Source organism: Pelophylax lessonae (assembly GCF_965119305.1).
Source record: "Pelophylax lessonae genome assembly, chromosome: 2".
Taxonomy (NCBI): domain Eukaryota; kingdom Metazoa; phylum Chordata; class Amphibia; order Anura; family Ranidae; genus Pelophylax; species Pelophylax lessonae.
In genome coordinates this window covers 569,739,661-569,759,183 of record NC_138769.1, presented here as the reverse complement: position 1 = coordinate 569,759,183, position 19,523 = coordinate 569,739,661, and the positions used below count along the sequence as shown (strand labels likewise).

The 19,523-nt window shown below is 45.3% G+C and overlaps 1 protein-coding gene across 1 annotated transcript in view; it reads left to right on the top strand.

The window, feature by feature from the left end:
• The window catches only part of STAT6 (signal transducer and activator of transcription 6), a 357,207-nt gene that overhangs the window by 289,381 nt on the left and 48,303 nt on the right, over nt 1-19,523 (top strand). The window contains exons 13-15 of the mRNA XM_082248146.1: nt 7,237-7,440; nt 11,365-11,459; nt 16,393-16,529. Coding sequence (XP_082104272.1) covers nt 7,237-7,440; nt 11,365-11,459; nt 16,393-16,529 — 436 coding nt within the window. The remainder of the gene's footprint in view (nt 1-7,236; nt 7,441-11,364; nt 11,460-16,392; nt 16,530-19,523) is intronic.

Here is a 19,523-nt window from a genome sequence, read left to right as displayed (position 1 = left end):
ATGTACCCCAATGCAGAGCTATGCGTGCGTGCGTGCCTCCAGTGACCACCAGTGATGTACCCCAATGCAGAGCTATGCGTGCGTGCCTTCAGTGACCACCAGTATACATGTACCCCAATGCAGAGCTATGCGTGCGTGCCTCCAGTGACCACCAGTAAACATGTACCCCAATGCAGAGCTATGCGTGCGTGCCTACAGTGACCACCAGTATACATGTACCCCAATGCAGAGCTATGCGTGCGTGCCTCCAGTGACCACCAGTATACATGTACCCCAATGCAGAGCTATGTGTGCGTGCCTCCAGTGACCACCAGTAATGTACCCCAATGCAGAGCTATGCGTGCATGCCTCCAGTGACCACCAGTAATGTAACCCAATGCAGAGCTATGCGTGCGTGCGTGCCTCCAGTGACCACCAGTAATGTACCCCAATGCAGAGCTATGCGTGCGTGCCTCCAGTGACCACCAGTAATGTACCCCAATGCAGAGCTATGCGTGCCTGCCTCCAGTGACCACCAGTAATGTACCCCAATGCAGAGCTATGCGTGCGTGCGTGCCTCCAGTGACCACCAGTAATGTACCCCAATGCAGAGCTATGCGTGCATGCCTCCAGTGACCACCAGTATACATGTACCCCAATGCAGAGCTATGCGTGCGTGCGTGCCTCCAGTGACCACCAGTATACATGTATCCCAATGCAGAGCTATGCGTGCGTGCCTCCAGTGACCACCAGTATACATGTACCCCAATGCAGAGCTATGCGTGCGTGCCTCCAGTGACCACCAGTATACATGTACCCCAATGCAGAGCTATGCGTGCGTGCCTCCAGTGACCACCAGTATACATGTACCCCAATGCAGAGCTATGCGTGCGTGCCTCCAGTGACCACCAGTATACATGTACCCCAATGCAGAGCTATGCGTGCGTGCCTCCAGTGACCACCAGTAATGTACCCCAATGCAGAGCTATGCGTGCGTGCCTCCAGTGACCACCAGTAATGTACCCCAATGCAGAGCTATGCGTGCATGCCTCCAGTGACCACCATTAATGTACCCCAATGCAGAGCTATGCGTGCGTGCCTCCAGTGACCACCAGTAATGTACCCCAATGCAGAGCTATGCGTGCGTGCGTGCCTCCAGTGACCACCAGTAATGTACCCCAATGCAGAGCTATGCGTGCGTGCGTGCCTCCAGTGACCACCAGTAATGTACCCCAATGCAGAGCTATGCGTGCGTGCCTCCAGTGACCACCAGTATACATGTACCCCAATGCAGAGCTATGCGTGCGTGCCTCCAGTGACCACCAGTATACATGTACCCCAATGCAGAGCTATGCGTGCGTGCCTCCAGTGATCACCAGTATACATGTACCCCAATGCAGAGCTATGTGTGCGTGCCTCCAGTGACCACCAGTATACATGTACCCCAATGCAGAGCTATGCGTGCGTGCGTGCCTCCAGTGACCACCAGTAAAGTACCCCAATGCAGAGCTATGCGTGCGTGCCTCCAGTGACCACCAGTAATGTACCCCAATGCAGAGCTATGCGTGCGTGCCTCCAGTCACCACCAGTAATGTACCCCAATGCAGAGCTATGCGTGCGTGCCTCCAGTGACCACCAGTAATGTACCCCAATGCAGAGCTATGCGTGCGTGCGTGCCTCCAGTGACCACCAGTAATGTACCCCAATGCAGAGCTATGCGTGCGTGCCTCCAGTGACCACCAGTAATGTACCCCAATGCAGAGCTATGCGTGCGTGCGTGCGTGCCTCCAGTGACCACCAGTAATGTACCCCAATGCAGAGCTATGCGTGCGTGCGTGCCTCCAGTGACCACCAGTAATGTACCCTAATGCAGAGCTATGCGTGCGTGCGTGCCTCCAGTGACCACCAGTAATGTACCCCAATGCAGAGCTATGCGTGCGTGCCCGACCTCTTCTTCGTTCGGCGGCGGGAAGGTGAGCGGCGCTTCTCCCTCTCGGCCTCTTCTGCGGCGGGTGACCGGCTTCTTCTCAGGACTGGACTCCTCTTCGGCGGCGGGAAGCTGACCGGGCGGTGACGGTGAGTGACTGATGCACGCATCGGCACCACCCCCAACGAGGTCAGCATGGATGTCCTTAATCATGATTGGTCCAGGCTGGAGCCTGGACCAATCATGATCCAAGACATCACAAAAGGGGGGTGGTGTAGCGCCGTGCTCTGCGCTACAGTTACGCCCCAGAAGGCCGCCTCTCGGCGCCTCTGCGGGTGGAAAACCCCACCCCCCATAGGCACCAATGAATCGGGCGCCCCTTGTGGGCAAAAATTTTTTTTTTTTTTTTTTAATCTTTTTTTTTCTTTTTCTTTTTTTTTTTTGGGGGGGGGGGGGCGGCGCCCCTGCGCCCCCTATGGGCCGGCCGCCACTGAGTTTTTCGGCTTTTTTGCAGTAGCATTTTTTAGCTTTTTTTTTTAGCAAAACTATATTCCCACAAAAGCTTATGGCATTTTTTGGTGTTTTTCAGCTTTTATCAGAGTTAGAGCATTTTTACAGCTCAAAACCCCCCACTAGTTCTGGGGGTTTTTTTCCAGCCAGAAAACGCCCCTGCCAAAAACTGCTAACAGCCTACGTGTGCATGGACACAAAGGATAACATGCTGGGGTTACTGGAGTTTACTGGCTGCAGAAAAAAATGTCTGGCCAAAAACAGCAGCTCTAAAAATGTCCAGTGTGCATGAGCCCTAAATGTTTACAGTAATACAATAGGTTACACAGGGCTGCTGTTAGATATCACGGGGCCCCTTACAGTCTACCTGACAGGGCCCCCCTGCCAAAAGAGGACATAAAGTAAGTTTATCAGTCCCTTTCTCTGTAGTCTCAGCTGCACAGATGAATTAATAAGAAGTGCGCTGAGGCTTTTTGCTCATTCACATACTGAAACAAAGTAAACACAGTTTACTATGCTTCAATGATGAATTGACACAGGAGTGATTGTTACTAATCAGTCACTGTGTTCATTCAGGAAAGGAAGGTGCCAGTAAATGACATTTACCAGCCTCTTCTCCCGCTCTCCATCTTGAAACACCCCCCTGTGTGCCCGCAGCAGCTGCCGATGGGAGAGGAGAAGAAAGAAGCCGGCAGCACTGCGAGGGAAAGGGTCACACAGAGGGGTCCGGACAGCAGATGGAAGGGGCGAATGTTGCAGGGGAAGGCAGAAGATGATTGGTGTCTGCAGTAGGACAGTACAGCTGAGCCTCATGCTCAGCAGATGCCCGGCCCCTCTTTTTGAACTTATGGAGCCTGGGCCCAGTACAGGAGGGCTGGCTGTACTGCCTTATCAGTGGCCCTTGACTGCCCTTAGACAGGCCAATCTTACAGGCATTTACAATATCTGTCTTAAGAGATCCCGGAGAGCTGCTACCTTAACCTCCTTAGCGGTATTCCCGAATATGGCTCGGGGTTAAATTGCAGTGCAATTAGCGGTAACCCCGAGCCACATTCGGGGTACAGCCAGAAGCATCGCTGGATCCTGAAAGAGGGGTTACTTACCTTGTCCCCTGGATCCAGCGATGCAGTGTGCGGCGGCCGGATCTTCCGCCCGATGCTCTGTGCCCCGGCTTCCGTCTCCTGCGACGTGACGCTCGCAGGGGGGTGGAACCGGCGGCAAATTCAGAAAGTTCTACACACAAACACACTTATTACAATACAAAATAAAATAAATTGACATTAGTTTGCCCCCCAGTGCCCTTTCCTGCAGTTTTAATGTACATATATATATATATATATATATATATATATATATATATATATATCATAAATTATAATATAATAAATAACTATAAATAAGTTAAAGTATGTATGTATGTGTGTGTGTGTATATATATATATATATATATATATATATATATATATATATATATATACATATATACATATATATATATATATATATATATATATATATACACACACACATACATACTTTAACTTATTTATAGTTATTTATTATATTATAATTTATGATTGTAAGTTAAAACACATACACCAGGATAATTCTCCTGTACTGAATGTTTGGTGAATGTCACATTCACTGCAATTAGGATTTATAAATATACCACGTATTAGTATGAAAACAGACCTTTGGTGGTGTCTCTGTATATGAATGTAGGAAATTGAACTGAACACTGTACCGTGTGTTAGAAAAAAGATGCAACTACATTGTTTTGTCCAGTCAAAATACATGGGCTACTTTTAAGTGACTTTGTCATGTGGTGAGTATGGGGCTGCCATTGATATTCCTCTTTTGAAGATGCTCGGTTTTTGTCTATGTCTGCCTTTAATACTTTTGAGTCAAAACCCACAGCAAGTGTCAGAAAAATGTCAGAATTCCCTATCTCTATGCTTGTTAAAGGTCAGGGACTCAGAAAGCAACGAAGTATTGTATTTTATTTATTTATTTATATATTGATTACAGGTAGTTATATAGTGCCGTCAATTTAGGCAGCGTCAAAAGTATTGGGACACTTGCCTTTACATGCACATGAACTTTACTGGCATCCCAGTCTTAACCACTTAAGCCCCGGAGGATTTGGCTGTTCAAAGACCAGGGCCTATTTTGCGATTCGGCACTGTGTGATTTTAACGGACAATTGCGCGGTCGTGCAAAGCTGTAACCAAATGAAATTGACGGCCTTTTTTTCCCACAAACAGAGCTTTCTTTTGGTGGTATTTGATCACCTGTGCGATTTTTATTTTTTGCGCTATAAACAAAAAAAGAGCGACAATTTTGAAAAAATAACAATATTTGTCACATTTTTTAGTTGAAATTCTCAAGAAAAAAAAATGTAAAATTCAAAATTTTTTAACATTTTAGGCCAATTTGTTTTCTGCTACATATTTTTGGTAAAAAAAAAATCACAATAAGCGTATTTTGATTGGTTTGCGCAAAAGTTATTGCGTTTACTAACTACGGGAAAGATTTATCTCATTTTTATTGTTTTTTTTTTTAACTAGTAATGGCGGCGATCTGCGTTTTTTTTTTTTTTTTGCAGGACTGCGACATTGCGGCGGACAGATCGGACCCTTGACTGACATTTTTGACACTTTTGGGGGTACCAGTGACATTACTACAGTAATCAGTGCTATACATATGCACTGTTACTGTAAAAATGACACTGGCAGGGAAGGGGTTAACTTTATTGGTGATTAGTGGGTTAAATGTATCCCTAGGGGCGTGATTCTAACTGTGGGGGGGCGTGGCTTGTGATGTAACCACAGAGACATACGATCCTACATAGCAGGATCGTATGATCTCTGCACTTACATCAGGGAGAATGACAGACGGCTTTGTTTACATCAGCCGTCTGCCTTTCTCCCTCTCCAGCGGGAGATCGGAGCCGCCAGTCACACGCGCGGGGATCCCTGTGAACAAGTGGGGGCGGGAGCGTAGCCCTACGTCGGTTTGCCCAGGAGCGCCAGACTGCCTCAGTAAATAGTCGTGCGGCGGTCGGCAAGTGGTTCAAGCGGAGTTCCGGCCTCAAAATCGACAAAATTGATCTTGGCCCATCCGCTTGCTGAGTGTCACCTGAAAAACAAATGGATAGTCACTATATTTTTGTTTACTTACCTTGTTATTGCAGAAAATATACTCACCTTTCTTCCACTTCCTCCCTCTGCGGCCGCGGCCCGCGCCGTCTCTTCCTGCTTGCATTGACTCCTGGGAGCTGAACGTCATCGCTCCCAGGAGTCAATGCGCCTGCACCAGCCCCACTCGTCACTTCCGGTGCATGCCCGTCATTCCCTGCTAAACAGCTTCTGGGCATGCAGGGATGACGCGCCCGTACTGGAAATGACGGCGGGGCCGGTGCAGTGCATTGTGGGACGAAGAGGACACGGAAGAGGACGCAGAAGAGGTCGCGCTGGCTTCAGCTGCCCACACCTGAGATGGCAGCGCTGGAGAATACATTTTCAAGGTAAGTATTTCTTCTAAAAGGTAAGTGCGACCCGGGACAGTTCAGAGGCTATCCATTGTGGAATGTACTAGCCCTGACTGTCCCGGGGGTATTTTTATTAAAAAATCATGTCCGAGGTCGGAACTCCGCTTTAAGTACGTAGGGTTCAATATTGAGTTGGCCCACCCTTTGCAACTATTACAGCTATCCACAAGGTTTAGGAGTGTGTCTAGGGGAATGTTTGACCATTCTTCTAGATGCACATTTTTGAGATCGGTACTGATGTTGGATGAGAAGGCCTGGCTCACAGTCTCTGCTCTAATTCATTCCAAAGGTTTTCTGGCGGGTTGAGGTCAGGACTCGTTGCAGGCCAGTCAAGTTCCTCCACCCCAAACTTGCTCATCCATGTCTTTATGGATCTTGCTTTATGCACTGGTCTAAATCATTTGGTGGATGAGGGATTATGGTGTGGGGTTGTTTTTCAGGGGTTGGGCCTGGGCCCCTTAGTTCCATTGAAGGGAACTCTTAGGGTGCCAGCATACCAAGACATTTTGGCCAATTTCTTGCTCCCAACTTTGTGGGAACAGTTTGAGGAAGGCCCCTTCCTATTCTAACATGACTGCACACCAGTGCACAAAGCGAGATTCATAAAGACATGGATGAGTGGGTTTGGGGTGGAGGAACTTAACAGGCCTGCACAGAGTCCTGACCTTAACCAGATAGTGCACCTTTGGGATGAATTAGAGCGGAGACTGCGAGCCAGGCCTTCTCATCCAACATCAGTGCCTAACTTCACAAATGCGCTTCTGGAAGAATGGTCAAACATTTCCATAGACACACTCCTAAACCTTGTGGACAGCCTTCTAAGAAGACTTGAAGCTATTCTAGCTGCAAAGGGTGGGTAAATTCAACATTGAACCCTACGGACTAAGACTGGGATGCCATTAAAGTTCATGTGCGTTTAAAGGCAGGCGTCCAAATACTTTCGACAATGTAGTGTATATTGTAGAGTCCCTGCCCTCAAGGAGCCTACAATCTAAGGTCCCTAGCTCACTTTTATACATACACACACATACTAGAGTGATTTAACCTTCCAGCATGTCTTTGGAGTGACCAACGCAATGCACATTAATTCAAAAGATATCACACGTTAGGAGGAATGTGCTAATGCACCGCTGAAAAGTGTGGAGGGGCCCTTAAACAATATTCTGATACTTTATATACTTTAATACCAACATCTTCAAAAAAAAAAAAAAGTATATATAGAATTTCCATTGGTATTGTGCAGAGATAACTCATGTCAATGCTAAACTAGGTAAGACGCCCCTTCTATGTGGAAGAGAAAGTGCCATGGAAGAAGATGTGCCAGACTCTGAATATGAAATTTATGGCTGAGGTGGGGACAACGAAGGAACTGACCCCTATGCATTACCGCTTTCTTGCTCAGAAGATCTTTGGTGACAATGGTACCTATGATGATGTTAAAGACCGTATGGTGTCCTGGACTCAGTTTAACAAGGTAATAGCTGAAATGTATATGTCATATTACTTTTTTACTGCAGTCATTTTTTTGGTTGTCGTTTTTACACCAAAGATAATTTACTTATTCTGCGGCACAGTATAGATAACCTACACCCTGTGTGATATTGTGAACACTAGGCGTTAGAGTTTGCAAATACTGTACAAAGGATTGCTCCTATTAGCTTTCAGTTATATGATTCAAGCAATCTTATGGAATGGTCAAACCCTGAAAACTGGACGTTGGACATTGGAGCTCGTGTCGGGAGCTCCCAAATCCAGACAATCTATAATGTAAACATTGCTTTAAGCTTTGGTCTAGGTAAGGCTATCTTACCTGGCGGCCAATATGGATGTGGGAAGAGGGGTGACCACAGCAGGAACATGCAAGCTCTAGTTGCAGTTTGCCTCATGTGTTAGGGCTCTTTCACACGGGCGGTCCGATCAGATCCGCCTGTCAGTTTTTTAGGCGGATCTGATCGAATGCCCCATTCAGCCCTATGGAGCAGCGGATGTCAGCGGAGACATGTCCGCTGACACCCGCTGCCATCCGCATCCGATTCTGTCCGTGAAATCCGGACGGATGGAAACTCTATTTTCCATCCGTCCTGGGGATCACATGAGAGCGGACAGGCAGTCCGCTCTCATCCGATTCCCCATAGAGAGCAGTGGGGGCTGTGACACCTCCCTCTCTGCACTGCAAGCGGAGACGGAGCTGTCATCCGCCGGCTCAGCGGGGATCGCGGATCGATCCCCGCTGAGCAGCACGAATCCGCCTACGGAGGCGGACCATGTGAAAGAGCCCTAAGTCTAACTGGAATTTAGTCCAGTTACAGCTGGTTTTCAAGGATTTGATTATCCTACGAGAACAGGGTTGTATTTAAAGAGGTTGCAAACCCACTCTTATAACTTGTAAGCCTTTAATAAGGGTTACCTTAGGTACTGTAAATATCTCCTAAACGTACACCGTTTAGGAGATATTTACTTTTAATGCAGCCGATGATGTCATTGGCGCATGCGCCCCGAAGGAACGGCCACCCGTGCCGTTCCTTCAGAGCCCTGTGCCGTGAACCGCGGCTCCCGAGCACATGCGCTGGAGTGACGTAATTGCGCCTCCGGCCAATCAGATGGCCGGAGGACGCAATCCAGGAAGCAGGATGGCCGAACGCGTCGGCCGTCCTGTTGCTGAGCGGGCGGCACTTCTGGGCTTCGTTCTAAGGTATTTCATAATGAGCTAGTATGCCTTTGTCTTACAGGGGTTTTTTTTTTTCCATTTTTTTGGGGAGGGTTTACTTCCTCTTTAAACTATATTTTAGATTGTAAGCTCTAACGAGCAGGGCCCTCTGATTCCTCTTGTTCCAAATTGTATTGTATCTGTAATGTCTGCCTTAAATTTGTTAAGCGCTGCGCAAACTGTTGGCGCTATATAAATCCTTTATAATAATAATAATATGATGTTCTAGGCACACCTAAAATATGTCCTTTTGTACAAACTTTTTGTAGCATACAACCTCTTTAGTAAGAACTATTGCTAAAATGTGGTATTGAAAAAAGAATGTTGTCTGCTTTCAGTTTACATTTGATTTCGGCTTGTACACACCAGCATACAAGTGGAAAGAGATATGGTTTCATGTTTGTTGAAGTGAAGAGAAGGTCTCCCTGATGACCGCACGTACATACCATCCCTGAGATGAGTGTGAATGATAACTTCAGCCTGGACCCTGACCAGGCCATGCCCAACGCGTTTCACTCTCCTGCTCCGAACTTAGTCATGGGGCACATTGGGCGTGGCCTGGTCGGAGTCCAGGCTGAGGTTGTCATTCACACTCATTTCAGAGATGGTATGGATGTACAGTCATCAGCCCAGTTAGCAAGGATGACTTGCCACAAATTTGTGGCAATGTTGAATATTAAGTTTGTTAACTTGCTGCACATTTTCACTGGCAAGTTGTACACTTGCAGAGCACTTGAAGAACCAGTTCCAGTTGACACTTTCCAAATTTGTAGCAATTTGCGTGGCAAGTCTCTAGCAAGAGTAAAGTTGCAGTTGTGAGTCTACAGCAAGAGCTCTGCAAGTCTACAGCATAGAAATTCAGCCACAGTGACCCCTGTGGTGGGATGACTATTGCACAACATAACTGAATCAGAACTTGCAGCAGACTTGCAGAATGTTTGCAAAGAATGTTGACCTGGAGTCATGCAATGTGGACTTGCTGTGAATGTGCAACAAACTTGTGAAGCCTGGGAAGTCTAGCAATAGCTTAGCAAGTCATGTTCAAACTTGCAGCACAATTGCTTGCTATCTGGGAAGGAGATCTAATTGTAGCACATCAAGCAAATTATTAAAAAAGGAATACAGGTACTCACACTTGGATATGAGTTGAAGCCTGTATGGCACTATATAGCATGTCTCCCTGTGGGAAGGTTAGGATCAGGATGGCATCGGTGGCTGCGACTGGCATGGATGTATCCGATGGCTGTCAGTACTTCCAATAGTCCGCGATGAGTCCACGTGGCTATCCGTGGCATTTACTGCAGGGTGCAGGGGGGTGGCTAAGGCAACTCCTTTGAGGCCTGAACAAGGAGCGCATGCTCTGCAAATGACAATACCCTGCACCCGGAAGTAGATGCCACGGATAGCCGCGTGGACTCACCGCTGACTAGCGGTGCTTGATGTGCTACACTTAGATGGCGCTTGTATTTCCTCTTCAGTAACCCATAAGTCCCATCTTGCTTGAACACGGAGCAGCCGTTTTAAGGAGCCAGCACAGGAACATCATCAAAGACATAATTTTAACTATATACTATCCCCATTGTAGTCTATTTTTCCCTATTACACTACATCATCCATGGGACCAAGCCTATTCATGTTCATTTGCGCCAGTATGATGTCCCTTGCTTTATCTGGGAGGGAGGCCTTCTCTTCACTTAGAGCCATTACAGGAGGCGGGACAAGCTCCTTCCTGAGCCAGCACTCCCAGCGGTGGACATTTATGGCGCTTTTCCACTACATGGAACCGAACGGTTCAGCTAACTTTTGCGCTTTTCCACTGCATTGTACCGCATGGTACGGCGGCACTTTTCCACTACATGGAACCGAACGGTACGGCTCGCTTAAACAGTACCACCTCGTTGTGGTTCCAAGAGGGCCGTACCGGTACCATATCCCACAATCCTTTGCATGCAGCCTTGACTGTTTGTCACTACTAGCCACTGATTGGTCAGAGAATCGTTGTTATCCCACCCACTTTACTTTAGTGGAAAAGCAAACCGTACCAAACCGTACCAAACCGTACCGAACCGTTCCAACACCGTACCATGCGGTACCATGCAGTGGAAAACCAAACAGAGCCAAGCAGGGCCGAGTGGAGCCGAGTCGGTACTTGCAGTGGAAAAGTGCCATTAGGTCTTGGACGCCTTCCAGAGAGCCTAAGCGGCACACAATGCAGGTTTTTGGTTCATGTTTGTTGAGCTATAGTGAGTCTTCTCACAGTATTCAACATACACCCCTTCCAACTTATAGTTAATTTGCTGAATTTATCCATAAATGTAAAGGTGATCAGAATGTGAAACAAAATAAGAAAAAATAAAAAAGAAGTTTGCTAAATTTTCAGGATTGGTGCTGCTTTGGATGCTAGCCCAAAAGTGCTCTTATGTTAAATACAAAGAGCTGTTTAAATTAGGTTGTGGACATGACACGACATGTTGTATGTGTATTCCTAGATTTTGTACATTGCTGTGTACCAGTTTGAAACTCTTCAATGATTTTTTTCATAGTGTAGTGATTTATCTGAATTCCCTAGGCCCAAATGCCTTTACATTCTGTTCATGTAAAACAGATACAATGTAATACTACCAGAAGCAAAAACATATAAGATTCAAAAAAATAATATTGTTTTAATTTCTGCATTCATCCAATTTTTAGGAACCTCTTCGGGAAAGAAACTTTACATTTTGGCAGTGGTTTGATGGCGTTGTGGACCTCACAAAAAAGCATTTAAAAGATTACTGGTCTGATGGGTGAGTGTAAGGGCAGAAGTACATGGACAATTTATAGTAGCACTACTAAATCTGTTGCTAAACAAATTGAACAAATGGCTCCTTTTGGTATAAGCTTCACAAGTAGCATATAGTAGTGTGTAGTAGTAATCCATGGCACACAGATGGAACACCAGTCATGTGAGATTAAAGCAGTGTTAGACCCAAAACCAAAAATAGCATATACAGTATTGCAACTTACAAATCCCTAAATGTGGTGGCTGCATTCATTTTTTTTTTTTTTAGACATTTTTTCAGTGCTATATATATGCACCGTTACTGTAAAAATGACACTGACAGGGAAGGGGTTAATTTTATTGGAGAGGGAGGGGTTAATGTATGCCTGGTGCTTACTGACGTGTGTGGGGGGAGGTGACTATGTGACACAAGGACAGATCCAGGGTTCAGCTATGCTGAACCCTGCAATCTGACCCTGCCTGTCACTTAGGAGATCCGCCCGCTTGTGTTTACACAAGCAGGCGGATCTCCACACTAGATCCCCGACGATCGGGGAAGAGCAGCGGCGGTCGCCGCTGCTCCTCCCCTGGCCCGACTCCCGCTGTGACTGAATACAGCGGGAGTGTCTGACGACGTAGTACTACGTCGTCAGACGATAACGAGCCACTTTGCCGCAGTAATATTACTGCAGGCAGAGGTAAAGTGGTTAAAGCCAAACTTTAGCTAACACTTTATAAGCAGTTACAGCATTTGTTTTTCTTTTCCTTTTGAGTTAAACGTTTTACATAAATGAATAAAAGCTGATCATTGTAAATCCCCCATCAGTGTTAAATGGTTTGTCTCAATTCTCCAACTGCCACTTTTTCTGGACAGCTTGGCCAGACTTACTGACTTGACCACCAGGAACAAAAAATTTAGTCACCACATGTAAGAATTGGTAGGCTGCAAAATAGTCATTTTTTTGTTTTGGGGTTTAGTACCTTTTTAACCACTTGCAGACCGTACTAGTATGGCGGCAAAGTGGCCTCACTGCGCTGGATCACGTACCTGGTACGTGATCCACACATGTGCCGGTCTGGCTGTACTTTGATTTGTCACAGCACAAGCCGATCTTGGCAATGATTGGCCCCTGGCACTTGCTGATCGGCTTAGTGATTCGGCTTAGTGATTCAAGGAACAGAGCTCTGTGATTGTAACTAATTGACAGAGGATCTTGCTGGGTTTTTTCCCTGCTAAACAGGGAAAAAACAACAAGATCCTTTATAAAAGCAGCACACACATTACACATAGCTAGGCACACATTTAAAGTGATTGTTGTAAATTCTTCTTCTTTTGTTTAAATAACAAACATGTTATACTTACTTGCTCTGTGAAATGGTTTTGCACAGAGTGGCCCGGGTCCTCTTCTTCTCGGGTCCCTCTTCGGTGCTCCTGACCCTTCCCTCCTATTGAGTGCCCTCACAGCAAGCAGCTTGCTGTGGGGTTACTCAAGCTGAGCCACAGCTCCCTGTGTCCATTCAGACACGAGCCGTGACCCGGGCCCGCCCCTCTCTCTCCTGATTGGCTGACTGACTGATTGACAGCAGCGGGAGTCAGTCACGCCTCACTGTTGGCTCAGCCAATGAGGAGTCCGGGGCAGCTGAGAAACTCGTACAACATCGCTGGATAAAGATGGGCTCAGGTAAGTATTAGGGGGGCTGACGGGGGATGCTGCACACAGAAGGTTTTTTTTTTTATCTTAATGCATAGAATGCATTAGGATAAAGAAACCTTCTGCCTTTACAATCCCTTTAACCCTTTGATTGCCCTAGATGTTAACCCCTTCCTACTCAGTGTCATTAGTACAGTGACAGTGCATATTATTAGGACTGATCACTGTATTAATGTCACTGGTGATGTCAGTGGCCGTTAGTCAGTTTCCCCCAGTGTCAGATTGCCTGCCACAGTATCGTAATCCTGTTATAAGTTGCTGATCACTGCTGTTAGTAGTATAAAAAAAATAAAAAATAAGAATTCCAGTATATATCCCATAGTTTGTAGATACTATACCTGTCAGACAAACCAATCAATATACAGGATGTTTACCAAAGACATGTAGCAGAACACATGTTGGCCGAAATTTATGAAGAAATTCGATTTTTTTTTTTGGATACTTTTTATAGCAGAAAGTAAAAAATACTGTTTTTTTTTTTTTTTCAAAATGTTCGATCTTTTTTAGTTTAAATCGCAAAAAAATAAACCCAGTGGTGATCAAGTACCACCAAAAGAAAGCTTTGTTTGTGTGAAAAAGATTGATATAAATTTTGTTTGTTCACAGTGTTTTATTTGCTAGTTTTATTTGCCCAATTGCTAGTTAAAGTGGCTCAGTGTTGAATAGCAAAAAATGGCCTGGTCATGAAGGAGGTAACACCTTCTGGAGCTGAAGTCAATGCTACATGCTACTTATGTGGCTTACACGGTAAAGAGGTATTTATTCCATCTGCAAAGTTACATTACCCATTATTTGCCGGCACTTTTAGTTGCAACATTGAGCTACTAAAAACACCACCTTACAAATTGTCCCATTGAGGTCAATGGGACTACGCTGAAACTGCAAGCCTGCTGCTTGGCTCATGATTGCTCAGCAGTATTCCAATACAAAATCCCCCTTGGGTTTAAGGGAAAAAAAACATGCATTTAGAAGCTGAAAGGATCTCCTTATGAATGCCAGATAACTACCACTCTACCATCCTCTGCAAAGTGATTGCTTTTTAGAGGGGCGATAGAGACTGCAGCCCATTCGTAAGGGCCCTTACAGTTAGAGAAATATTTTGCTGAAAAAAGGGCACTGGTAATTGCTTGCAAAGGTTTTTGGAAAAAAGAATGCTATTACTTGCCTACTATATTGAATAATATGGGTTGTTTTACTAAAGGCAAATAGACTGTGCTTTGCAGAGTGCAGCTGCAGTCTGCAAGAGCAGTGTCTCTAGAGCAGGGGTGGGGAACCTATGTCCCGGGGGCCGTATGCGGCCCTCAAAGTCATTTGGACCGGCCCCCTGTGCAGTCTGTGTCTATCAGCTGATCTGTCAGAACGAAGCCAATGCTTCCTGTATAGTTCCGGCTCCATTCTGACAGTCTGAGTGAGTCAAAGGCGGAGTGATATCAAATGCACACAATACAGGAAACATTGCCTCTTCCTCCAGCGCAGAGCCGCTGCTAGCCAGCATTTTCTGCCAGCAGCAGTATCAGCCAGAGCCAGCAGTACCAGCCAGAGGCAGCAGTACTCACAGCAGTACCAGCCAGAGGCAGCAGTACTCACAGCAGTACCAGCCAGAGCCAGCAGCACCAGCCAGAGCCAGCAGCACAAGCCAGAGTCAGCAATACCAGCCAGAGCCAGCAGTTCCAGCCAGAGCCAGCAGTACCAGCCAGAGCCAGCAGTACTAGCCAGTACTACCAGCCTGAGCCAGCAGTACCAGCCAGCAGTACCCACAGCACAGTACCAGCCTGAGCCAGCAGTACCCACAGCAGTACCAGCCAGCAGTACCTACAGCACAGTACCAGCCTGAGTCAGCAGTACCCACAGCAGTACCAGCCTGAGCCAGCAGTACCCACAGCAGTATCAGCCAGCAGTACCCACAGCACAGTACAAGCCAGGAGTACCAGCCTGAGCCAGCAGTACCCACAGCAGTACCAGCCAGCTGTACCCACCAGCAGTACCAGCCAGCTGTACCCACCAGCAGTACCACCCAGCTATACCCACCAGCTGTACCTGCCAGCAGTTCTTTTCAAAACTTACCACCACAAAGAGTCGACTGTGCTCCAGACTGACCGAGGCAAACCTGGAAAACCAGTTGCGAGTAGCAACATCATCAATACCAGCTAACATCACACACCTCACCAAAGAGAAGCAGTTGCACCCATCACATTAGGGGTGAGTTAAATGTTGACCAAATATAAGAGGCACATTTTTAAGTTGATAATTTTGTACGGCCCCCGAATAATTATATAAATACCCAAATGGCCCTTGGCAGAAAAAAGGTTCCCCACCCCTGCTCTAGAGCTTAGTAAATGGACATAAGCTCTGCTGCCTTCCATCATTCAATCATGTGTAAGAAAAAAATGCTTTTTTTTTAATTTTCCTTGCATGTGGTGGGGTATTCTTTGTAAAGTGAAGCTTTACCTCATGCACAGTCTATTTTCCTTTAATAAATCAACCCCATTTTCTCCCAGCTGCGCTACCTAAGTTCCACCTCACATAATCATGTTCTGGCCATCTCCTAAGGCTCAGTTTCCACTATTACGACTTGTTGTGCGACTTTACACATGTTAAGTCACACAGCAAGTCAAAAGCCATTAATTTCAATTTGGCCCGTTCTAACTGCTGCGACTTGAGTCGCAGCGACTTGAAAAATAGTTTATGCACTACTTTTGGGCTGACTTCAGTGCGACTTGTCCCTCATAGAAGGAAGGTCGCACTGAAGTCTCCAGAAGTAGCCACAAACAAGTTACACTACAAAGTCGCGCTAGAAGTAGCGCGACTTTGTAGCCGCAATAGTGGAAACGTAGCCTTAGAGAAATTTCCCTTTACTTCATGTCCTACTGACAATGATTTACCAGATAAGAAGTGAGGGAAACTCTCCAAAAGCAATCCAGACTGAAATAGTAGAGTAGGGAAAAGCTAGAACCCCTGCCAGATTTTTATTTCCATATGTGTCCCTGTTACAGCTTGTCCCTCATTTTCCATCTGGTGAAATTGTTGTCAGCAGAGCAGAAAGTAAAGGTAATTCTCAGTAATGGAGCCACAGATATCAGTAAAAAACTGGGCAGGATTTCTATTCGTTCCCCGCTCTATCCAAATAAAGAAAGAAATGTTTTTGGCTTGACATACACTTGGTACAGGTACTCTTTAGGGAGCCTTACTTCCATTTCGAATGTACAGTTCAACTAATTATGCTTTTACTACCTTTCTTTTGTCTAGATTAATACTGGGATTTGTCAGCAAGCAATATGTGCACACTATTTTGGGCAAGGCACACAATGGCACCTTCCTGTTACGATTTAGTGACTCCGAGATCGGGGGCATTACAATTGCACACATTGTTCGAGGAGATGATGGTAAATAAAAGCATTAATCATCTTTATTTATTATTATTATTATTATTATTATCATTATTATTATTATTATATAGTATGTATATACAGTATATATACACTGATCAACCATAACTTTATGATAGCCCACCTAATATTAACTAGGTCCACTTTTTTTGTGGCCAAAACAGCCCTTTTTACCACCAAACAGCCTTGTCCTATCGAGGCATGAATGCCACTAGGCACCACTAGATCTCTGAAAGTATGCAATGGTATCTGCCACCAAGTTGTCAGTAGCAGACCCTTTAAGTCTTGCAAGTTGTGAGTTTTGGCCATAATGGCCATCGTAGATCAGACTTGTTTTTCCATCACATCCCACAGATGCTCCATTGGATTCCGATCTGGAGAAATTGGGGACCAAGTCAACAGCAAAAAACTTATTGGGTTCCACACACCATTCTTGAACCATGTTTGCATTATCCTGGGTTGAGGTCAGGACTCCACCCCAAACTCGCTCATCCATGTCTTTATGGATCTCGCTTTGTGCACTGGTGCGCAGTCATGTTGGAACAGAAAGGGCCATCCCCAAACTGTTCCCTCATAGTTGGGAGCATGAAATTCTCCAAAATGACTTAGTATGCTGATGCCTTAAGAGTTCCCTTCACTGGAAATAAAGGGCCAAGCCCAACCCCTGAAAAACAACCCCACACCATAATCCCCCCTCCCCCAAATGATTTGAACCAGTGCACAAATCAAGGTCCATAAAGACATGGATGGGAGAGTTTGGGGTGTAGGAACTTGACTGGCCTGCACCTCAACCTGATAGAACACCTTTGGGATGAATTGGAGCGGAGACTGCAAGCCAGGCCTTCTTGTCCACATCAGTACCTATTCTCACAAATCCGCTTCTGGAAGAATAGTCAAACATTCCCATAGACACTCCCAAACCTTGTGGACAGCCTTCTTGGAGCTGAAGCTGTTAAAGCTGCAAAGGATGGGCCAACTCAATATTACCGCTTGCCGACCACCGCACGACTATTTACGTCGGCAGTCAGCCCCTCACAGGCAAAGCGACGTAGGGCTACGTCGCTAGCCTGCGAGGGTCTAGGGAGCGAGCGCGCGCCGCCGGTCACTCGCGATCGTCTGTTAGAGCAGGAGAAAGGCAGGAGGCTAATGTAAACAAGCCGCCTGTCATTCTCCCCTGTGTAAGAATAGTGATCATACGGTTCTACTATGTAGGACCGTTGATCACTGTTCCTACACCTCAAGCCACAGCCAATCACAGTTAGAATCACGCCCCTAGGGACACACATAACCCCTCCCTCTCAAAAAAAGTAAACCCCTCCACTGCCAGTGTCATTTTACAGTAACAGTGCATATGTATAGCACTGATTACTGTAGTAATGTCACTGGTAACCCCAAAAGTGTCAGAAATGTCAGTCAAGGGTCCGATCTGTCTGCCGCAATGTCGCAGTACCGCAAAGAAAATCGCAGATCGCCGCCATTACGCGTTAAAAAAAAAAAAAAAATTACAAAAATCTTTCCCTTAAAAATAACTTTTGCGCAAACCAATCAAAATACGCTTTTTGCGATTTTTTTTACCAAACATATGTAGCATAAAACAAATTGGCCTAAAATGTTAAAAAAAATAGATTTTTACATTTTTTTTGGGGGAATTTCATCTAAAAAAATGTAAAAAAATATTGTTATTTTTGCAAAATTGACGCTATTTTTTCGTTTATAGTGCATGATCAAAAAATCGCACAGGTGATCAAATACCACCAAAAGAAAGCTCCGTTTGTGGGAAAAAAAGGACCTCAAATTCGTTTTTGCATCGCACCACCGCGCAATTGTCCGTTAAAGTCACGCAGTGCCGAATTACAAAATAGGCCCTGGTCAGGAAGGGGGTAAAATCTTCCGGGGCTTAAGTGGTTAAACCCTACAGACTAAAACTGGGATGCCATTAAAGTTCATGTGGGTGTAAAGGCAGGCGTCCCAATACTTTTGGTAATAAAGTGTGTGTATATATATATATATATATATATATATATATATATATATATATGTGTGTGTGTGTGTGTGAACTGTATTTTTTTTTACCATGGAGTTGTTGAAAGCAGGAATTATATGCGAGATGCAGAATAGTCATTGGGCCCATATTACATTAGTGATCCTGCACTGACATAGACCAGATCACCAGGGCAGTGAAATACTTACCTGCTTGTATTTATCACTCTGCCGCCGGCTGGATGAAGGAGGAAACTTTTTCTGCAGCTTTGTCACTGCACTTTTTAAGCGATCCTTAAGCTGACGAGTTTCCACCAACCACCGTGTGATATGGGCCTTTAGCAGGTCAGTTATCACCTCTTAACTGACCTGGCGACAATAAACCTAATACTTGCTTGGTTGCTGTGGATTACTGCACATTGGGGGAAACTTACTAAAACCGGAGCAGAATCTGGAGCAGCAGTGCAATAGTAAGGCAAACAAGGGAAAGTGATCTGCCACGGAAGTATAATTGTCTAGCTAACTCCATCCCTAGTAACATATAGTTAAAGGAAAAGGAGGAATGTGGGACTTTAAATGAGTATAGCTAGACATATGTATCTACTAGATGGTGTAATAAGCATGTCCTGGTGCGGATCCCAGATCAGGTAACCAATCACTTTCTAGCTTCAGCTTTTTCAGTTAAGTTTTGAAAATTAAAACTAGAAGATGCTTGTTTGTTATTGACAGCTGTTGAAGATACTGTCTGCTCCAGTCTTATTAATTACCCCTTATTGTTTTAATTTCTTGCGCTGCCTAAAAAAAAAAATATTTGTTTTTTACCTTTTTTTTTTTTCCGATTTAACTGTAATATATTGAAGTCTGATTGATTGCTAGGATTAACTGCTCTTAGAAAACTATCATCACTCTTTGTGCTTTACTAAAGGAAACCTTTCCTGAAAGAAACATGGAAGTCATTGCTAAAATCTTATTCCAGAATCTCAACTCCAGTAATCTTAGCTAGACCCTAAC